A 23,718-nucleotide genomic window follows, 5' to 3' on the forward strand; every position below is an offset into this window, starting at 1 on the left:
TGAGCAGGTTTAGGGGTGGCTCTGCCCTTAATACCTTCACGCAGTGGCATGTGGCAGCAGAATGAGCTCAAGTCACCCAACACATACCATTGATACAAACGGTTTCCAACAGTCATGTGCTGGATGCACCCACACTAAGAGTGGAACGTACATGTGCAATCACTTGAAGAACTAAGAAAGTTGAAGCTTTCCACTAAGTTTTTTCTTTATGATGATGCTCCACTACTGTACATAAATATAATTTTATATGATATTAGAATTAAATTTTTATCTTTACTGACATAGCATTTAAAGAAACAAGTAATATTTCTCATCCAAAGTATATGGTGAATATAGAACAGCAGAAATAAAACAGCAGGGGACCTATTTTTAGAATAAATTAAACAAATGGTTCACATGAAATCTAAGAAGCTTCAGGACAAAATTAGTAATTCACAAGATGAGGATGTTATCTGACAGAAATAAAATAAATTAAATCTGAAAAAGGAAAATCGGCAGTCATGCAGAAACTACTTGAGAAAGAAAAGATAGCATCATAAAATCTCGGAAAACAGCCTGCACTTTAAAACTTTGTTTAGGTTTAATGAAGTGACTCTACCATGTAACACTGCATAAAAGTAATACTCCTAATACTGCACACTGTATACAGCTTGGCAGAGTAACGTGAATTTTACTTCAACTTGCATGATAAAAATGTTTTACTAGAGCTAGTACAGCAGAACTACATTCTGCTGAATGATCTGAAGTTTAGGTTGGAAAGACAAGTATATTCTCTGAATAAGAACGTGTATGTGATATTTACCTGAACTAGACATTCTAACTTAGCTGGAAATATTACTATAGCAGAATACACGTTATGTTAAACTAAGTGCAAAATAAACTAAGACTTAGTGCAAAATATAATAAATAAATAAAAGCTTCAGTGTATTTGCTTAAATAAATCATTAGCACACCAGGGCCCTGATTTTAGCTGGGGAATCTCGTTACTACCATAATACAAATAAAAAAATCAGAAACAAAGACATGTTACTGACCCAACTCGTATTTTTAACATGCCACTAAATAGTTCAGGTGAGTTTGAGATGATCCAACCAATATGAATGACAAGTTCTTGTTGAATTACAGCTTCCCTCTCATCCTGTAAATTACACTTGTTGTAGATGATGTTCTTAATCACTCCTGGAGACAAGGGATTAGAAATAACAACTTCTTCATGGCCAAAAGCTCCAAGAGTAACCTACAAACATATTAGCAACAACGTAGGGGAAAAAACAGGAACAACAGATGACAATTATAAGTTAGACTTCATATTTTAACCTTTCCCTGGTAGTATTAAAACTGCATTTGGGGCAAAATATAGTTTGGTGTCAACTGATTGGTAAGAGTAACTGGCCCAACAGAAGGTGACCTTACTAGACCATTACTTTTTTGGAACAGTTTGGATAACATGTATCTTTGACTGTTTGACTTTTCTAGATGGTATTTTCATTTCCTGTGTCATAACTTTCTAGCAAGCCTTCCTTAAAATTAAGAATCAAGATTCTTGTTACTGTTTTCTTAATATATTTTTTTTAATTGTGTTCTAGGTTTTAAAATTATAATGCAATCAAGATATTGGACTAATTAGCCAAAAGAAAAACATGCTTAAAAATGTAACATTTTAAAATTTCTCATCTGCTCTAAGTGAAACAGAGAAACACACACTTTTCCTGACATTTAAAAAAAATCTACATTAAAAATGTTTTGACTAGGACAGGTTAATCAAAAAAGGTGAAAGTAAGCAACTACAAACCACTCTACATGCACATTGAATTTCCTACCTAGCACCAGAAGCATGCTACCAGCCCTTCATGTTTGGAATGATTTGATGATAAAACTACCCAATATGTATTTTTTTCTAATTGAAAGATATTTTTAATAATCATATTATAATTACTTTAAACTTTTTGGGCCAGAAAGGCAAACAATAGTGCAATTTAGGGGCTAGGGCTAGGGCAGAGGTGTAAAGACAGAAAAATGTGAATGGTGAGAAGTTCCCCACTGACGGGCTACCCATAGTACAAAATTTATTAATATCCCTTTTAGCTTATTAGGTTCTATATATTAACTTTTTCTTTAAAGAATGTTTTACTACTTGTTTCAATGTCCTTTTATATACTAATTCCTCCTTAACATTTCTCACATATGTTCCCCCTTAACTTTAATCGCAGCATCTCTCTCTCCCCTTTCCCATCTAGTTCTGGTCTGCTCAACTATCTACTCTATGTTGCTCTCAACTTCACTAGATATGCAAACATTTCTTAGCACAAGTATGTGCAGAACATTAGATTTACTAATTTTTTATTTTACTCAGTTCTTTTGTTATTTAATAAATGAGCTTTTTGAGTCTTGTACTACTTAAAGTATCTGAGACCTACAAAATGAAAGAGCCTATACAGATTTTTTTCTCTTGATTATCATTGCTGAATGCAATTCTGAAAAATGTACACTTACCTGTTTGCCCTGAACTAAAACATTAGTAATAGATGGTGCAAGGCTGTCCACTAGTTTACCTAAAAGGCTTGCTGCGAAGCGCACAACAGACCTGAGGGCAGAAAACAGAGCAATCCCACTGGATATCAAATGCTAGTTTAATGAATTCAAATACATGTTTGAATTCTGTCACCACATTTGATAAGTCTCAAAAGGCTAACCATGAAAATACATATAATATTTGTTTCTGAAATGTCACTTCACAGTTTTTCTTTTTGGGATAAATCCTGGATTTTTATTACTCACTAGAGCAAGTATAGAATAATGGCTGTGTTGGGAACAGTTAGAACTCATTAAACTATGGACTGCAAATACTAAGCTGGCTTTCTTTTCTCTCACATGTTAAGAAAACAGAATGTTATAATTATTTCTTCTATCAAAGAATGTCTGTTTTTGTTTGCCACCAATGTTTTTGTTTGCCATCAATTTGCAATTAGTGAAAAATTTCTCTTCGGTAGATGTTTTGGTTTGTTTTGGAAAGATTTAGAAATTTTCAAGCAAACTGTATTATTCAATCTTTGCAAAGGAAATAAAGCATTTAACTTCTCAGAAAGTTATGCTGAAATATTAGGCAAAGATTTTTGTTGTAAGAGTAAGTACTGCACGTGCAACGCATATTTAAATGACATTTTTGACAATTTTTGCCTCCAGGCAATATTTTATATGTAAGCGATGAAAAGAAGGGAATCATGTAAAGTGCTGGGTTTAAAACTGGCTGCAAATTTCAAGAATAACTAGAATTACACGGTATTATTATTATTAAAAAGTAATATTTAATTTTATAATCATAATTTCATGACAAAATGGAAACTGAAGTTTAAGCTAAGTTTAAGCTTTTTTACATGGGGTTTGTAGCTGCAAAGAATCATTTCTCAAGACAGTTAATGAACAAGTTACAATATTCAATAAAGTTAGTACAAAATCCATCAACCAAACTGATACTGACTTCTGTGAAAAAATGTTGTGCACCCTTTGAAAATCAAGAGCAAAGCATTTCAAAACTGCACTAGCTGATCCATCAAAATGCAAGTAAGCCAACAAATCTCAAGCAGCACTATTTAAGACCTCTGTGCACTTTACCTGTTTCCCATGTACCAGCAAAGTAGTAATATGTGGGGCTATAGAGGAAGCAAATTTCTGTGTAAATGCAGCACTGTAGCGTACCATCAACCTAGGTATGCCATATGACAGTCATAAAAGAGAAATGAAAAATAAAGCTTTACATATTTTAGTTTTACAACATGCCTCAGTTTTCTAAGTATTAAAAATACCAACAATGAAAACATTTGGTTTATAAGTGGATACAGGTCCATTTCATTCTATTAACAGACTAAAACTAAAACAGAGATAAATTCTTATATTTATATGGTTAATATCTTTTCGAAAAAACACCTTCTTGATTAACAGTATTTACAAGGTGAGAGTGGGCTTCATCTTAGGCTCAAATCTTATTTTCTATACTAAATAATGAGATTTCTATTCAACTTTCAGTCCGAACAGAGCAATTACTCAAACTACACGTAAATACTATACTTTACTTCCCAACCCTTTGAACATTATTTCAGTAAAGCCATCATTAACTCAAATTCCTTCAGGAACGATTAGCAGTAAACTACATAAATGTATCTACTTTTGTTATTAATTTAATGTTTGTGACCACCAACCTTGCTACTGAAAGCCATTATTTTATACTGTTGTAACATTCTCCCCGAAAGACGACCATGTCAGTTACCCCACTAATTCTAATTCTTTTTATTTGACTAGTACTGTATGTTTATCATGCAATTTGTTAAATGGACATATTTTAACACAATTCTGTAAGAAAAAGTAACACTAGTCACCCCGATTTCAGGGACAATGTCAACAATCACAGTTTATACCAATGGGTCCTCAGATGGCTACAGACCAATTTGTGAAGAATAACATTTACCGCTCTGATCACTGAGCCATTTGCTTTGTGATATACTTGTGAGAGGAACAGCTACTCACATATAAATGTATTTCCATTTGTTTCTTTATTTAAGAGATATAGGCTAGATCTTCAGCTGGTGTAAACTGGTGTGGCTGAACTGAAATCAGCAGAACTGTGCTTCTTTACATTACCTAACGATCTGTCCTTATGTTTTGTAAACAGGCTGAAAAACAATATTTATCTATCAAACAAAAATGAACACACAAAGATATTATATACAAACCAGAGCTTTTTGCTGCCAGCTCGTCTGTAGATTCTCTCAATTTGGTCAGAAACAGTACCTACACACATGAAAAAAAAATAAAAGCTGTAGTGGCTTTTATTCAGCGACAATAAAATAAGTTTGATAGAGACGTTAGTTCATTTTGGACCAGATTCAGTAAAGCACTTAAGTACATGTTTAACTTTAAAGTTTAAATTTAACCTGCCACCTAGTTATCACGGGTGTCCTGTGACACTGCTCAAGTAACTCTGACTAATTTTAGTCAAACTTGTTGGGAGACCATAAGAAACCTCAATAAATCAAATGTTCTACATCATTTTATAATTTTCGCATAAGCAGCCAGCTAAAATAAATGTAACATAAGAAAATAAAGTTGGTTTCTTTTCTGTTGCCAGGTATACAATAGCTTTTCCTAATTGTGAGTTATTGGCTTATTCTGCAACAATTTTCTTTTTGATGACTACCCTGAAGGATCTCTGAAGATTTAAATAGACCAAACATGGGCATTGGTAAGAATGTCCACAAAATGAAGTCTGACAGCTTTATTACAAATAGACTGGTAATGCAGCAGCAGTTATAATAGCTAAGTATGCTTTACTATACAATATTGCACTGCTCAGAACTAGTTTTCTACATCACCGTCCCTCAACTCCACAGGCCCTGGTGCACTAAGTTATGGCAAAGGATTGAGAACCTAGAGTTGCACAGGGGACCACTGCGTGAGATAGAGTGGGTGCTGACAACCACTCAATTCCTTAGGCTTGAAATATCAATCAGATTAAAAATTCATAGGTGGGATGCACTTATTTGTACCCCCAAGTGTAGCAGCAACCTCCCTTCAAAAGGCAATCAGGGTACATGGAAGAGTTGAACTGCAAGATCATAGCTTGTGGATATGTAGATCTGAAGGCCCTGGGCATGTCAGCTGGAAGGACTGAGGTCCTTCAAACCATTATTGGTAGGAAGTGAAGATTAGGCAGGAAGAGAATATTTTATTTATTTATTGTGTACAACACATATTCAGTGTTTAATGTCAGTCTCACTGCTCGTGTGGGATAGCATAAGAAATTGGCTGGCAGGGACTCTAGTCAATGATTTGTATTGTTTAATGCAAGATCAGTAGTTAATAAGGTTATCACCATCCATTACTTCATCTTGGATGAGGCCTCTGATTGCACATATTAGTACTATCTGATCAGAAGGCAATGCAGGAATTTTATTAAACCCAGAGGTCTCCAGATGGGTAGTTGGTTCATTATGAGCTGAGGATCAGGGAGATGAGGTGATTGTATTTGGTTGCAACTAATCTTGAATATGGGAGGTTTCCTATGAACATCTTCCATTGGAGCAAGAAACTATATATTCAAAGTAATGACCACAGAAAGCTATTGAAGTGTCGAAGTCCACAACAAAGTACTTTCCAGACAATTTGGGGTGGTAGGAGGATGCACACCTCCCTGATGTTCAGAAGTAGACCATGTGTCTGGATACAGTGGCTTAAATTCACAAAATCTTAGTATTACATTGAAACATGTTTTTACGGTACAATGAATCAACCTTTCATACATCCTTTAAACCTGTCAAAAATGCATGTGTTCTCGAACACCCTATTCAGGGCACTCTCAAAAACTTTAAGAGTTGCTATCTTTGCTGATCCAAGCTTGTGTATTTTAGGGGTTCTGAATGAGTTGGTATTACCAGTTAACATTAAGAAATTGACTGCAGTAACTATTTTAGTGACCAAAAGAGTTATTTTGAGAAAATGGAAATCTGCAATTCCTCCCTCATACACCGACTAGCTTAGTGAGCTCTCTACTACTTCATTAATGGAAACACTTGGAAGAAATATGAGGGTGTCTTGTCACACATGAAACTACTGCATACTTTTGCAGTTTGGTATATATTAATCCCTGATGCTCAGAAGATATATTCTCACTTATTTATCTATTTAGTCACTTTAGTAATTGATGCCCTGCATGATCTCTATGGATTAAGAGTTTTTTGTTTGTTCGCTTGTTTTTTTTGTTTTGTTTTTCCGGGTTTTATAAATAAAGAACATTGAATTTTGTTATTTATATATCTCCATCTGGTGCATATAGTCATATATGTTTTGTTTTGTGTTTATATTGTATATAAAAACAATAAAAATAAAGTCAAAAAAATAAAACACAATGAAGCACGTTGTATTTTTTAGTACTTTCCAGGATGTGTTTTATACAGCGATACTGCATGTAAAGTATATTTATACTAGAAGTGCCAAGTCTCCATCACGTGTACTAACATAGAATTAGACCATCCTCAGGTAAAGCCCTGTGAAATGAAGTGGTGGGTAAACTATAATACCCTAAGATTATCCAAAGGAGAAAATGTGAAACAGAGTCCTAATTCCACCTCTGATTGCCTCTTTCTCTGGGATGTGTCTGTAGGCTGAGGGGTGGGGAACAGTTTACAGCAGCCCTTGAAAGGGTACAGCATAGCTCCACCCACTCCCCAACACTTATTTTCTCCTTCCCATCCACTTGCTTCCTGAGGGCAGTAGAGCTGGTCCAAATCTAGCATTATCTAGGTTAGTATTACTGGGTTATTATTAGCTTATGTTTTGTAATGTCTTATGTGTATTTAACTCCTGCATTTTAATACAAAACTCTGATATAAAGATGAAGCAGAATAACCTCTATAGATAATATTCTGAAATAAAATCTGATTTCACAAAATAAGGAAAATAAAATAAAACCATCAATATAAGATTGCTGATACATTTCAGACTAAGAGGCATAGGCACACACAACCTGTCTTCAAGCTTCATTTTATTATACAAAATCAAACCCTTTCTGACAAAAATTGCTTGCTCAGACTTATGAATAGACAACAACATGCTGCACGCAAACAATTTAGAAGAGTTAATAGATTTAACAGCTCATTCCACTCTACAGTATATTAATGTGCATTTTCCATTAAAGCAAAAACTACTTTAATAGAGGAGAAAATAGCTACACAACTTTTTCTAACCATGTCTATTATTCATGTTCATTAGAACTACACAGAAAACTGCCTCCTCTAATGTTTAGAATAGTCACATGACAGGATATCTGACCTTCCTTGGTGATGAAATTCGGTCCTTCCCTTTTGAGCAAAATACTCAACAGAATTGCTTGACTTGCTAGGCAATTGCATTCCTAAAAAAGAACAACTTTCAGATTTAAATGACTAGCAAAAGACATCACAGTTATTACAAATTCCACACGAACCAGAAGACAATTGTTTTAGCAGTACTATACAACACACATTTCAAGGAGAAAGCCTTCCCTTCCCATAAATTCTAAATCTTCATTTGGTCCCCCTATAATAGTAACCAAATAGCCAATTTTAGGTTTTCAGTGGGACTTGAGGGCTCTCGGCACCTTACCAGATCAGGACCTTAGTGATATACCCCAGTTATATACTCATCTCTATCTTCATTACCTATCTCCTCTGAAGGAAAGAGTGGCACAGCAACACCGGTACAGAGTTTGGTAACCTTCTTTTCACTGCTGCTTTAGAACGACTTTTTTTGGGACATATATTAAGGTTCAATAAAGTTGCACCGCTGGGCTCAAAAAGATCATTCGTGTCTTGGTGCCCTGGGCCTCTACCATTTGCAAAACAAACACTTGTGATCAGATGACTAATTGACATGATAGTTTTCCAAGTTCCCACTAAGACAGAATATTGAAATGTGAAATATTCATTGTTGGTTTCCAGGTACAGGAAAAATACCCAATTGCAACTTATAGTTGATCTTACAGTTAAAAGTCACTAAAAGGTCATCAGTCTGTCTTAGTATCAGAGGGGTAGCTATGTTAGTCTGGATCTGTAAAAGCAGCAGAGTTCTGTGGCACCTTATAGACTAACGAACATATTGGAGCATGAGCAGCTCATACTCCAATATGTTTGTTAGTCTATAAGGTGCCACAGAACTCTTTGCTGCTTTTACAGTCTGTCTTAGTGGATTTCAACCATTCAGGGGTTTTTTGTTTGTTTTTGGAGCTGCAGTCTAGGTATGAGGTATTTCTTCATACGGGACACAACCATCTCTCCCCTTTTAGAACATTTCAGGTGTTACCAGAAAAAATTGATAAGGATTCTATTAAAGGGAGTATGGAAAACTGTTAATCGGAATGCGGCAGCTCAGAGGGTTCTGTGGCATCTGGGGAGAGAGCTACAATGAGGAAAGACTCTAGAAGCAAAAATCAGTACAGTAGAGTTCTATTTAAAAGCTTCAGAGAACAATTATATGAATTCAAAGAATTATTGACTGTTTCCAGATGCATTAGATAAAAAATGTTGATGGATGCTCAAAGAATGCCAGACCTCCACTCCACCTAAGCCCTTCTCTGTTTCCTTTCCCCTTAGTCCATTCCTTCCCTCCTCTCCCTATTTATGTATGTCTTCTCCTGTTTTATTACCCCCACTCTAACATATTATCTCTACATAGTATTGTCTGGTCTTGCAGCTTTGACAAAGGCTGTACAATTGCATTATCGTATAATTCTATTAAAGATCCTCTGAAGCATGTGGTATTTGGAAATATATACTAGCTATAAGTCATTTACCTTTTTGTACTTTTCATTATCTGTTTCTTTATGAAAAAAATCAATAAACATTTAAGAAAAAAAAGATCCTGGCCAAGAAAACTGCTGGGAGCGGCTGCTGGGGTGACAATGTTAACCACGTTCATCTGAAGAACGTGCTGTTAACTAGCAGAATTAAAACAAACAAAATATAGTCTGATGGAAACTAGAACTAAACTATAGAACAATTTCTCCAATTTTCTTACATGCAGTTTCTGAAGAATCTCATAAGTTGACCTGTTTTTCCAGTCATGAATGTTTACTTCTGGTTGTTGTTCAAGTTCAGAAACATTTGGAGTACTAGTTTGTCTCTTGACTTTTGAATGTTTTGGAAGTTCCAGCTCCTCAAAACTCTTAAATTCGGGAGGCCTGAAAAAAATAATTAAATAATTGTTCACAGTTCAGAAGACATTTTAATTGTGAAAAACACTGTAATTAGATCTCCCTCATATCCTTACTCTTCTGTTTCACTGATTCGTAGAAAGTCAAGTTGTTCAACAACTGCTCCAGATATTAATGTCTGGGGAGGAAAAAAAAGAAGCACTTATCAAGACAGTATCAGTCTGTACACTGCACACACCAATTCTGAGGCCAAGTCTAGACTACGCGCCGTATCGGTGCGTTAAAATCGATTGCTCGGGGATCGATATATCGCGTCTGATCTAGACGGGATATATCGATCCCCGAGCACGCTTATATCGATTCCGGAACTCCACCAAAACCAACGGAGTTCCGGAATCGACATTATCCCGCGCGGTGAAGACGGGTGAGTAAATCGATTTTAGATATTCGATTTCAGCTACGCTATTCTCGTAGCTGAAATTGCGTATCTAAAATCGATTTTCGCGCGTAGCGTAGACCTGGCCTGAGATCAGCAACATAACAAATTCCCCCCTACTAAACAGGAACATTTGAGTCAGACTTATAAGAAACTGCTATATTTTAAAATACCAATTTCTCTTTAGTTTCATGCACCTTTTCCTGTTCATGAGTAGCAAGTATAGTATGTTATCACCACAAACCAAAATAGCTTAGGAAGGCCTTGTTTCTACAATTGCAGAAAAACTGGTTACAAACCCTACAGCAATTGTGGTTCTTTGAGATATAGTCAGTGTGACTCCCATTGTGGGTGTCCAGGTACCTCACGTTGCTGAGGAATCCAAAAAGCAGGGATAGAGAGCAGGTCATGGGAACATACTGACATCATCATCCTGAAGAACCACAGTTATTGTAAAGTAGCCATTCTCTCCTCTTATACTATGCATTAGTGTGCAGAGGTGCACAAAGAGGGGACAGGGCAGGGGCCCAGGCCCACCTTTGGCCATACACAGCAGAGGCAGGAGCTGGAGATGGTGACTCCTCAGCACATCTGAGCCCAGCAGCATGCAGGGAGTAGGCTTAGCTATCGGCATGCATGGCAGTGTCCCCCGGGGTACCAATCCCAGCTGCAGCCATTGTGTGGCCAGCCAGCCCTCATCCAGGCAGCCAGGGCCCAAGCCTCCCAGCTCCACAGATCATAACTCTAGGGCTTCCTCTCCCCAGGAGCTCCACAGCTGCCTGGAGTGGGGGAGAAGGTCTTGCCTCCAGTCAACCTCCCCCAAGGAGGGGAATCCCCAGGGCCATAATTCCTGAATCTGGATTATTTAATTGCTTTTTACATTTATCTTGAATGAAGAGCACCTGTTATGCCCACAGGCTTCAGTAAGGTTTCACCCAACTCCCAGCATATCAAATCTATTGAGAGTCCTTATTCTTAGTCATTCCTTAGTCTAGAAGTACTTCTCTCTTGTCCCCATACATATATACACATGTGTACACACACACTTCTACAGGCAAATATTTGCGCGCTCTCTCTCTCTCCCTGTCTCTTTCATAACAATGTTAAGCTTCTGTCATTAATATTTTAGTATGCTTATTGATTACAATTAATTCATTTAATATTCATATGAATTTCATATGTATGTACTTCTAAAGGAAATCTGTTCTAATAAAGCAGTTTTTAAAAGGACTTTCTTAAAAAGAATTGTGTCTTGATAGTTGTCAATAGAAGAAAAAAACTGGATGCATGTCCTGTGAACGTTTAAACTCAGTTTCCATTCTGCAATTTACAGTAAAGTTGATTGCGAAAATAAAAAGCTGTTTGTTTTTTTTTGTTTTTTTGTATAGATGATTTCCCCCAGTCATCTTTCTGACATACATAATCCTCCAGAACACAGTGATGATGGAAGCAGTTACAGACAATGAACGTAAAAAATATTAAGAACAGTCCTGGAAACCATACAAATTATTTGTAGGCTTGGAAGGATTAGGTTTTTAATAAGTAATTGTCAATTTTACTAGACACATACAACCAGACAAAAAGTATTTCCATCGATAATTGAAATTTACAGTTAGGCAAAGAAAAATGCTGCTTGAGAACTATTAGAGTTTGATTTAAGAATATTTACTATGTATATTTTGACATGTGGACAATTTAAGTTTTAATGGTTATAAAGTTTAAACTTTTTGAATCTCAACATCTACTGTCATTAAATAGATATTGTCTGTCAAAATTATAAAAAAATAAAAATTGAATTCTGCCAAGCCTAATTATATGCTGCCTGAAAGGATGAATACATTTTAACATATATGTCACAAGCAAAGATTGTACACCCCTTTTTGTGAATTAAATTTTTAAAGCCTATCTGTACATGATCAGACACGTGCATACAAATGTACACACACAATATAAATTATGAAAAAGCAGTATACAGTATATTGTTTTAATAGATAATGTGTTTCCACCTTTTTGCAATCTCAGCCACTTTTTCAGGACTTTTTCCTCTTTAACGAAATGCACAGTTTCCAAAATATGACACTATAGTCAGGAAATTAAATGACTGAGCTTTTGCACTTCATGTAGCGGAAATTCTTGCATTTTCTGCACATTTGGCATAATATATCAGCTGACCAAACTGCATGATAAGTTTGTAAGACAATTCTTAGACTAAAGGAACATATTCACTATTTTCTATCTAATAAATAATTCTCAGTTGATCAGCAGTGCCTACAAATTTTGGGTGAGAAGGGGGAAAGGGAATAGTAAGACTTCCTAAAACTCTACAAAACCTCAAATAAACATTTAGAATTGAGAGGAATCAAAGATTCAAGATGATTCCTATTTCACCCAAATCAGTTTCCCCATCCTTAGTTTAAAAGTATAGTAGGAAGTAAACATTCACTGTATCATAGTTAATATACTATGTTAACATAGTAATATACATAGTTAATATAGTTATAAACCTAACCTAGTCAGTATATATTATACTGAATCCTGGGGAAATGATTAATTACCTTCAGAGTTACTTTAACAATATATTCCTGGAAATATCTCAGTAGGTTTTCAAAGAAATATATCATGAAGAGATACTCAGGGGTGTGGGGCAGAGTATGTAACCTTATTTACTAATGTCGCATTGGTCAACAATGCTCATCTCCAATTTTTGGTGCCCATGATTGGAATTGGATGGTGAAAACCCAGAGCACACAGAATACCAAGACACAGCACAACACAACCTTGATGAAAACCATCCTAGAACCAAGCCAGTTAAAAAAAGTTACTGAAATGTTTTTGCACCCTTCATGAATAAGAAAGACAACATAAACAGCAGTGATTGTCAAATAGATACAACAGTTCTAAAAGGCTTATTAGTTATGTAAAGAATCTTCAAGGAAGGGAATTGAATGTGGAGTGGAACAATGGTTTGCTGAGGTCTTCGAAATAGTACATTGTGTAAAATAAGGTAAGAGCACACTGTGTAGATAATGTTTGAGAAATGTTTCTTGTGACAATATATCAGTTTAATAAAATGCAAAGTAATAAAAAGGAGGCATTCCAGATAAACATCAAAAGCCCCCTGGAGCCTGCAGGCAGCACTCTGCATGGATTGCAATGACATTTACATCAGGAACTCTAACTTTTCCCTACTGTTGATATGGCCCAGAATAGAGTCCTTAACCCTTGATATCAAGGACTTGCCCTTTTGTGATAAATTCCACAGGACAGATGGCTGGAAGTAAAAAAATAAATAGATTCCCTGCCACATTAAAAGGACCTTTACAGAAAATATCAAAGCCCTGTGCTCCTGCTTAGAGAAAGCATGATTTATAGTGTGCAGAAACTGAACAAAGGGCTTTAAAGAAAAAGCAGAACCCTTGACTTTAGCCCATCTTAATTTTGTAATACTCAGTGAGGTATTAAAAAGTCACAGGAGAAACCAAAGAATTTTGATGGAATAAAAATGTCTATAGAAATAATTCACAGTTCATGGACTAATACAGACTAATGCCAGAGTATGAATGCAACATTTAGAAGAAAAGAAGAAGAAGAAAAATACCTGCACTCTATCAGCATGAACCTTCACTCCTCCAACAACTCCCTTTTTAAAGGCTGCCAGCATATCTAATATTGGATTGAATCTGCTTCCTCTATAATTTTAAAAACAAACACATTAATATTAAAAATGTGAAAAATCACATTACAAATAATGATCTTCACATGTATTCCATACCTTATGTTATCTTCACGGATAAGCACGAGGAACAGGGGACGACCATGCATTTTCCAATATTGCTTAATGAACTGTAATGCATTCTAGGTAAACATAAAAGTGTATTTGATTCATGCCAGGAAACATACAGTACAATATATTGTAACTATAACAAACAACCTAAAATAAAGGGTACTGCTATAAACTCAACAGATTTCAAATCCCGAACAATTAATCAATTTTTTCAGTTATATATTTATTTTTTTCTGAAGAATGTAAGCCATTTGCAGAGACTACATAGCCACAGCTTTATAACAACACTGCTCTCACTATAGGTGAGGCACAAACCAACCAAGTCACCAGTCTGAGCAGAATGAAATATTAGATTACATCTATTGATTTGTATAAATAGGATTCTGATGTGAATAGTGAGTGAAAGCACAGGGGAGATAATTGGCACCTTTTATACACCAGAAGTAACTGCTGCAATCCAGGTCATTTCACTGTGAGGATGGGAGAATAGGGCAGGTGATGTTAGCACTAGAACTGGGTGACATTTTTTTCAAATAGAATATTTGACAAAAAATGTAGTTTCAGGTCAATTGAAACTATTCACCTATTTGACATGAATTCACTGGTTAGTTTCATCAAAAAAAAAAAAAAAAAAAAGGTCAGGATAGATTCATAAGGGGCCTCAGGTGCCATGTTTGAAACTGAAGAGGGTCTAGTACTTGACAGCCCCATGGTTAGAACACTCACCTGGGAAGTGGAAGACCCAGATTCACATCCCCACTCTGCCTGATTTGAACTTGCAGATGAATGCCCTGCCCCTGGGACGAATAGGTATTCTATGGAGGGTCTCTCAATTTCTCTTGTTGATGCTGTCCCACTTTGCATAAATAATTAAATATTCAACTGACCTGAGAGAGAGGAATGACCCTACAGCCTGGTAGCTAGGGAACTGATTTGGGATGGGGTACAGCCAGGTTCCAGTCATTGGTGCAAACTGAACAACCAGTTATTCACATAGCTCTAATCTGCACTGCTGCCCTTAACTGTGTTTCACTCAAGGAAGGCAAGTTTTAATTTGTGGCCAGGACTCCAGAAAAGCCCCATCAGGTGAGGCTTTCAGTCAAAGCATCCCTTAAGTGAACTGACCATGCCCCTTGCCCCAGCCAAAAGTATCTGCCTTTGGGGCTTGTGCTTGCCAGTTTCCCTGGAAAACAGGGGTTTGCGCATGTTGTGCCACCGCATTCTCACCCTCTACTGAAGTTAGCTTTCTGCCACCACAGAACATCCACTAGGGTCTGCACTAGTCTAACAGTATATTAATGCTAATATTTTCATTGTTCTTCTCATCATAACTTTGCTTTACGTAGTAAGGTATACAGACTATAAATTTTTTCATCTCCCCTTTTCAATCCTACATTTCATCAAACCTTTAGAACCGCACAATTTGTTCTTAATATAGGACTTATTTCATCAGGTTGCATAAGATAAACAACAGATAAATACCTTAATGTCATCAATCAACAGCATAACATCCTGAGACATGTAGAAGTCACTTAGATCAAAAATGATTGGGTAGCAAACAACAGTCTTTCCTAGTATTCGATAAATCTGTAGGGAGAAAAAGCTAACATTACCCATTTCTTTAAAATATATGAAACTAACATTAATACAGTTTAAAAAGTTAAAACACAGATGTAGTCTTGCAGAACTGTCAGAGTAATAAGGATCTGTAAAAAGGATAACTGAAAAATCTAATCTGAAGAATCCTTGTTCTTACACAATGTGCAAATCCACATTCTTTTTTTAATTACAGCAGTTCACCCCATCATGATCAAGCTTGTCTTGGATGAGTAAATATTGCTGTAATTAGGTGCTTAGGTAAGGCATGAAATAATTGAATTGTGAGATAGCTTATGCTTTGTCCTTAATGAGTTTACAACCTATATTAAAAACATTTTGTAATAAATAATAAGATTTACATGCAGAAAATAAGATTACATTTAGTAAATTCAACAACTTAAATAGTATTCTGTCTTCACAGAATAATCCAGAATCTGTCTGGAGTATATGCTAATTATCAAATGAATCACTTCTTGCAATGACCTTTGAAGTTCCAAGGCATCCAATAGGCCTGTCGGGTCTTCCAGATAATCCCAGTTTGTCATTAATCCCCAAATGAAAGTAAGCCTGAAAGAAACAATAATTGTGACACTGTAAGAACATCCAGTTACACAGACAAAATTCAGGTCCTTCTTGATTTTGACCCCAGCATTACCACCACCAGAAACATGAATTCAGCTCTTTTTTGAGGAAGGCATAAATATAAAACCACTATAATTCTTCTTCCTATTGGCTTTTTGAACATACATCTGTATCACAGTAGAAGAACTGAGAAAAACAGATAAAACTTGACTAAAAGTGAAGCCCAAGGACTGAATTTGGCCCAGTATTTTGATAAATAAGGAAGCAAAATATGAAGTATGTATTAAATTCAAATAGGAAATATATTGATTATTTACATCTTAACTTTTAATAATCTCTTCATTGACTATTAACATTTAATAATCTTTTCATGTTCAATATAATGAAAGCCATATCACCTCTGGCAGATCACCAGCACTGAACTTCATTATATATCTGCTGTATACCTCTGGCCTATATCGTCCTCCAACCCTCCTTTTAAAATAACGTATTGCTTATGAAAGGAGAGGGATGGATAACAGTTGCTAATATAAGCATGGTGTGAAGTAGGAGCTATGTAAGCATCTCAAAGATGCTCTTTACTAGCATAAGAACATAAGAACGACCATACTGGGTCAGACCAAAGGTCCATCTAGACCAGTGTCCTGTCTTCCGACAGCAGCCAATGCAGGAGCCCCAGAGGGAATGAAAGAACAGGTAATCGCCCATTCCCAGCTTTTGGAAAACAGATGCTAGGGACACCATCCCTGTCCATCCTGGTTAATAGCCATTGATGGACCTATCCTCCATGAATTTATTTAGTTCTTTTTTGAACTCTGTTATAGTCTTGACCTTCACAACATCCTCTGGCAAAGAGTGCCACAAGTTGATTGTGCATTGTGTGAAGAAATACTTCTTTTTCTTTGATTGAGAGCTAGCGAACAGGAGTAGCTAACAGGGGAGTTTCACGAGGGAGTTCTCCAGGTGGAGGAGCGATTACGTGACCCTTGGGGTAAGTTTGTTGTCTGTAGTGTGTGTGTATGTTGTGTGCATGCTGCTTAACCCATCTACTTTGCATTGCGGACGCTGACACTCCTCCTACATCTGTGATGTTGCCCTCTATATGTTTATGGAAATATGCTTATGAGTATGAACATAATATAACTGGAATATGCTTTATGCAAAAGGTCTCTTGTAAGGTACCATTACAAAGCTACTACTGAGTGTGTTCATCCTATTTGTATGTATGTATCATTCTTGTATTTAAAATTAGGAATATGAAATATAACTCTGAGGTCCTATTGTAGTTATGCAAAATGTGGGCCATTAATTGTGGTTAAGAATCTTGATGTCTCCCGTTAACCAGGATAATTGGTTGTAAATGGCTTTGTTTACTTGTAAGCCTTCTTGTATACCCCAGTGCCAGCAAGTAGGTAATGAAGTTTCACAGGACATGTGACCATGTCACATGATACTAGAATCCATCTTAAACCTGGAGCTTTTCCATTTAGAAGGACGGGTGGGAACCCAGAGAGAGACAAAGGATTCCTGCTTTGTGCCAAAGATATAAAAGGGGATGGAACAGAACAAAGGGGCTGCCAATCATGGAGAAATCCCTTAGTTACCATCTGAGCTCGAACTAACAAGGATTGTACCAGGGGAAAGGATTGAGGCCAGACTAGGAAGGTGTCTAGTCTGTGAAAGAAGCTTATTGGAACATCTCTAAGGGTGAGATTTACTTGTATTCAGTTTCTTAATATATTAGGCTTAGACTTGTGTGTTTTGTTTTATTTGGCTTGGTAACTTACTTAGTTCGGTCTGTTATTACTTGAAACCACTTAAATCTTACTTTTTATATTTAATGAAATCACTTGTATTATTTAACCCAGAGAAGTGATTAATACCTGGGGGAGCAAACAGCTGTGCATCTCTCTCTATCAGTGTTATAGAGAGCAGACAATTTATGAGTTTACCCTGTATAAGCTTTATACAGAGTAAAATGGATTTATTTGGTGTTTGGATCCCATTGGGAACTGGGTGTCTGGGTGCAGGAGTTGGGTGACTTGCTGAGCAGTTTTTGGTTAAAGTCTGCGGCTTTAGGGGCGTGGTTCAGACCCTGGATCTGTGTTGCAGCAGGCTGGCATGTCTGTCTCAACAAGGCAGGGTTCTGAAGTCCCAAGCTGGCAGGGAAAACAGGCTCAGAGGTAATTCCAGCATGTCAGGTGATGGTACCAAGGGGGTCTCTATGACCGAACCGATCAGTGGTGTAGTCGGACACAGGATAAATCATGCGACTGCTGACAGTCCTCCTATGCCTTCCTACAATTTCCCTCCACCTCAGTGTCCCCAGAAAGACAAATATTTTCCCACAATTGGCTGGGAAAGAATGAGAGTGGCTCATCTTATTGCAGCATAAAGATCCATGGGATATGCCCCCAGAAATCCTAAAGACACGTGGAGGAGTACAGCATATGTGAGAACACAGTAGCTTGGGTAGAGTTTTGCAGTCTGGCTGATTACACCTGGGCTAGGTTAACCAATGTGCCAATAATGCAGTGATGAGAAGTGATAAGCCAACAGCAACTGTAAATTAATTGTAATAGCAGGAAATCTCACTATTTAGAATATTTGAAAACAACAAAGTCTCATTGAACACTTCAGCTCTAGCCAGCTCAAATCATCTGCTGTTTTTTTGAGCCTCACAGACTGCAGAAAACTGTGGTTACTGGTTCTACAGCAGGATGACCTTCCAGAAGAAAAGTCAACTTGCTGCAAAAAGTAACAAAATAAAATTGTATCCAATGAAGTACTGTAGAACTACCACGGGAGAAAGGAGAGTTAATGCAAAACAGGGAAAGAAAGTCATGGAATAGAACTTGTTTTGAGGGCTACCCTACCTCTAGTGAACTGAAGCTGATGGGAGAGTAACTAACAGGCATGGGACTCTAGCTGTCTATCAAACTGAAGGGAGGGAGTTTTTCCTCCTTGTTTTGGAAAAAAAAAATCCCACTTCGCTGACCTATGCGTCCATGTTCTGCAGACTAGGTACAACGTAAATTGGCCTTGGAGTCAGCTTGTTTGGCTTTAGCATTTAAAAAAAATTGCATATGTAGCACAAAGGCTATTTTCACTCATTGCAAAGTTGTAAACACAGATATAGAATTGTCAATCACTGTGCTACAATGCAATGAACAAAATGTCCCCTATCACAATTATCCAATCTGAATAACTATATTCAAGTGGGAAAAGACTAGAGAGTCCATTCAATGTCAAAAATATTAATACATTTAATATGGTGTCTGTACATAACAAATTAAAAACTGCCATTCATGTTAAACTGATTATTCTTACATAGTATGGAGACCATATGAATGACAAGTAATAAGCACATTGTAACGTAACACTAGATGGAGCTCTACTTCCCTAGAACAGTCTATAATATTTTACATACACAAGAATTATCTCTACTAATAAAAATGGAATTCTAATAATCCTATAATACCATATCTTTCTTTGGGGATTCTGCTATGCTCTACAATCTACTCTGCATCTTCCAATAATAGATCTCTTCATCTATTACAGTTAAAAAAAAATCCACAAACTGCATCACTCAGATTCAGCCTCATTTCTTTATTTTTGGAAATGTGCCCTTAAGCTAACCAATGTTATAGTTACCAACTACACCCCTAGTTCAAAATGCCAGAACACTAGTTCATCTCCAAAAATATCTCAAGTACTGCACAATTCACTAATGGAAGTTTTTCAAGTTAACCTTCTCTATCCAGTTGGTTCAATGCAGTGCAGCAAGAAATGATGATAGCTGGAGGTTTCTGTAAAAGCCTGGAGTGATAATGGGTATCCAGATTCTAGAGTCCTTTACAAAAAGTCAAGGGGACTCCTCTGCCATCTGTTTTTCTATTCTTTGATTTTGCTATCACTTAGTCTATGCTCCATATCTTGTACCATCTGTTTTCTTATTCTACTTGCTTGAATTTCCCCATCCTCAGCATTCCTCCTGTCTACCTCATCTTCCTCTTCTTTGTTAACTGTTGGTTATCTTTCTGTCATTCCTTACACTCTTTTTTCTCTTCTTATATTTCTGCTTTCATATCTCCTCTTCAGCTCTTCCTCTCATATATACTATTTCTTTGGACAGAGCCCCACATTTTAGAGTCTTTAGTTTTAAAACGCTATCACTGGTGGCTAGGCTAGTTTGCAATTTTGTAATTGAGTATTTTGAACTGCAGTAACTGCTCACTTAACGTTGTAGTTATGTTCCTGAAAAATGCAACTTTAAGTGAAACAATGTTAAACAAATCCAAGGACATTTTTTGGGGGTCAGACAAAAGGCATTATATATTGCAGTGTACTGTGGCTGGGAAGTGCTCCTGGCTTACCCCCCACAGACACAGCCCACTACAGACAAGGACGCTAGGAAGCACCTTTACAGCAACAGTGGCAGCTTCCCCAGAGAAGAACAGGCACCGACTGTGCTGGGGGATGCTCCAGGCCCACCTCTTCCCATCCCCACTCCACCTCCTCTCCAGAGCATGCTACGTCCCCGCTCCTCCTCCACTCCCCAAAAAAAAGTGTTTGCCGGCTTAGGACTTTTTTTGAGAGGGGTGGACGGGGAGAGGAGTGGAGACATGGCACTTCCCTGCTCCTCCCCCTCCGTCCCAGCACTTTGCACTTAAGACTTTCTGGGAGGGAGGGGGAGGAGCGCAGGCCCAGCATTTCCCTGCTCTTCTTCCTCCCTCCCAGCGCTTCCCTGCCACCAAACAGTTGTTTGGCGACACTTGGGACTTTCTGGGTGGAGGGGAGGAGTGGAGATGCAGCGGTGGGAGGGAGGGAGAGGAGGTGGAGAAGAGGAACTTGTGCAATGCTCCCTTATAAAGTCACTGCACTTCCACAGAATCTTACAAGCAGTGGTCAGAGCAGCAGCCAAACGATGTTATAAGGGAGCACTGCACAACTTTAAATGAGCATGTTCCCTAATTGAGCAGCAACTTAACTTTGAAACAACATAAAGTGGGAGGACGTTAAGTGAGGAGTTACTGTATATTAAATATCAAACTGACATCTGAAAAATAATGATAGCTATAGCGGGATTAGGAAAATGACTTTAAATTACCATTTGTGATTGTTTTTAGCAGAATATGTTCAAAACAACAACAAAAAGTCCTTTATAATATAAAATGCATTAATTTAAAATACATTTGAAAGTTTTATATAATTTATACATTATAATATAAGTAAATACAGAAAATATGATGAAAGGAGGAAGAAGAACCAGGAAAAGGAAATGAAACAAGAAGGGAGAAAGATGAAAAAGCAAAATAGGAGAAGAGACACTATTAGAAAAGAAAGAGAGACAAAATCCTGCAGCTCTGATTGTTGCAGGGGGTGTGGGAAGGAAATACCCCCTCACATACTCCTGTATCAACAGGACGGGTTATTGACTGGACTGGTAAGTGCCTGGAAAGGAGGGGGAAGCAAGAGCAAGAACATAATACTTGATGAGGCAGAAATGGGCCCCTCCTCCTGCTCAGATCCTTCCAGTGTCTGGGCTGATGGGCGCTTGTGCGGCTTCCCCAGTCCCCTCTCCAAATCTATTTAAACTCTTCCTGGGCTTTTCAAAAGCCTCCTGCCCATGAGCTGCTGCCAGATAATTTCATCCAGAGTGGGCAGTGCTGAAGAATCCAGGTAGGAACCTAGCCTCCCTGCTCCTGGGAGAGACAGGAGACAAGAGGCAATGTGTGGATAACAAGAAATCACGAGCGTAGGGATCATTTCAGTACTGCTGGACAGTCTGGAACTGCCCCACCTTTTCCCCACCCTATGGGGCTAGCTTATCATGATCAGAAGTGCTGGCCCTCTGCTCACTCACAGGGGCTCAGCCATGGTGGCCAAGTCTGTGACTCCTGCCTCCAGCACTCAAGGGGGGGGGGCACATTACTGTAGCTGATTCTGTGACTGCTTCGTCCCATGCTTGAGGGGGCCAGATGGCTGAGTTTTGGACTGCCCCCCAGGGGAGAAAAGGGAGCTAGGTGACAGCAGTAGTGGGCTATAGAAGCCATGTGGCCAGGGGTAGCATCAGCAGTTAGGTGCTGGGAGGGCGCAGTGGCTGCAGCAACCAGAGCAACAGGAATTAAAATGGTGCCTTCCATGTAAGTGGGCTACAGGGGGTCTGGGCAGCCAGGTGCAGCCAGTAACAGGGTCAGTACTGCCAAGCTGGGAGAACCCATCATTTCCTCTTGTGAGCCGTGGCTGAAGTCATTTCTTTGCTGAACTTTGTGAAGCAATCACAGGCTTTAGACACCCCTCGACCCTAAGAAGGAACAGAATTTGTGTACCTACACGCTAGAGGAAGGGGGCAGTAACCCCTCCTCTGGAGTAAAGAGTGCTGGCTGTGCACAGGTGTGGGGAAACCTTTTGAGGCCTGGGAAGGATCAAGAAGTGGAAGCAAGGAACAACCATCACAGCCCGGGGAGAAGTGCTCTGCTGATGGACAGAGGCTGCCAGAACCAGGATTCTGGCAGCAGGTGGTGAGTCAGAGCCCCTCATTCAGCAGGTTTCAAAAGGGAGGAATTAATTCCTCCAGCCATTGGAGTGTGCAAGTGAATATTCCACTCTGAACCACAAAGACTGGGAGGAAGGGCAGAACGCAAGGTGCTTATACCAGGAAACAATGGGACTCAGGCATGGAGGCTGAGGTGGGGAAAAGTGGCAACCAAAGGGTAATTGGGTTACAGCCTCCCTGCAGGAGTATGCAAATAGACAGCTGGGACCCTTAAGCTACAGGGTTGGAAGCGCATGGAAGATAAACAGCAGCACTGCTTCTGGCTTCATGCCACAGGCAGCTGCAGATATACCCAGGTGTAGGGCAGCTGAGAAGCAGCCCTGTGAGAGGCTAGTAGTATTAGTGGACTCACTGGCTCCTCTCCTGTGTGAAAGGCAAGGTCTGTGAGCAAGAGATCACCAATATCAGTGCCTATAGACCTGATGGAATGCTGCATTATGAAAACCATTGCCAGACACAAGAGTGCCGGGGTCAGAACGCAACCCTGCCTAACACCAGATACTGATTTAAAAGGCGCTGACATCCGGTTCCCCAGACAAACACGGGCAATGGTTCCATTATGCAGCTCCCTAATCAAGTCCAGCAGAGTGGTAGGGACACCTACGCCCTTTAAGACTTTCCATAACGTGACACAGTCTACTGAATCAAATATAGCCTTAAGATCAACATACACTACATGCAGGGGCTTCCTAAACTCGCGATGTATCTCTGACAAGAAGCGAAGGACCAAAATGGCGTCTAACGAGGACCCGTTCCATGTAAAGCCTGACTGTTGGGGATGACACATCTGATGTGGCAAAGGCTCCAAGTGTGCCAGCAAAACATGTGCAAACACGTTCCCTGGAATGGAGAGCAAGGTGATCAGCCTGTAGCTCTTACATTCACTGTGTCGTCCCTTGCCCTTACAGAGTGAGATCACAATGCCATCCTTCCAGGCAGTTGGCAAGGTTCCAGTTCTCCACACCAGATGAAAGATGGCCAGAAGTGATTCTGCTACAGGATCAATAGCACATTTTAGCAGCTCTGAGGGGATGCCATCAGCACCAGTTGCACATTCGTTTTTCAGTGTAGAGATGGCA

At 38.4% G+C, this 23,718-nt stretch overlaps 1 protein-coding gene across 7 annotated transcripts in view; it reads right to left on the minus strand.

Moving 5' to 3' along the window:
- PHKB (phosphorylase kinase regulatory subunit beta) overlaps positions 1-23,718 on the minus strand; it is a 232,696-nt gene that overhangs the window by 30,330 nt on the left and 178,648 nt on the right. For all 7 annotated transcript variants that reach the window (XM_032787057.2, XM_075073813.1, XM_032787060.1 and 4 more), the window contains 10 exons: positions 15,982-16,065; positions 15,382-15,486; positions 13,888-13,970; positions 13,714-13,804; positions 9,796-9,857; positions 9,544-9,706; positions 7,822-7,903; positions 4,728-4,785; positions 2,494-2,584; positions 1,035-1,237 (listed from right to left, as the gene is read on the minus strand). In XM_032787057.2, the coding sequence (XP_032642948.1) occupies positions 1,035-1,237; positions 2,494-2,584; positions 4,728-4,785; positions 7,822-7,903; positions 9,544-9,706; positions 9,796-9,857; positions 13,714-13,804; positions 13,888-13,970; positions 15,382-15,486; positions 15,982-16,065 (1,022 nt within the window). The remainder of the gene's footprint in view (positions 1-1,034; positions 1,238-2,493; positions 2,585-4,727; positions 4,786-7,821; positions 7,904-9,543; positions 9,707-9,795; positions 9,858-13,713; positions 13,805-13,887; positions 13,971-15,381; positions 15,487-15,981; positions 16,066-23,718) is intronic.

The sequence above is a fragment of the Chelonoidis abingdonii genome, chromosome 19 (genome assembly GCF_003597395.2).
Source record: "Chelonoidis abingdonii isolate Lonesome George chromosome 19, CheloAbing_2.0, whole genome shotgun sequence".
NCBI classification, from domain to species: domain Eukaryota; kingdom Metazoa; phylum Chordata; order Testudines; family Testudinidae; genus Chelonoidis; species Chelonoidis abingdonii.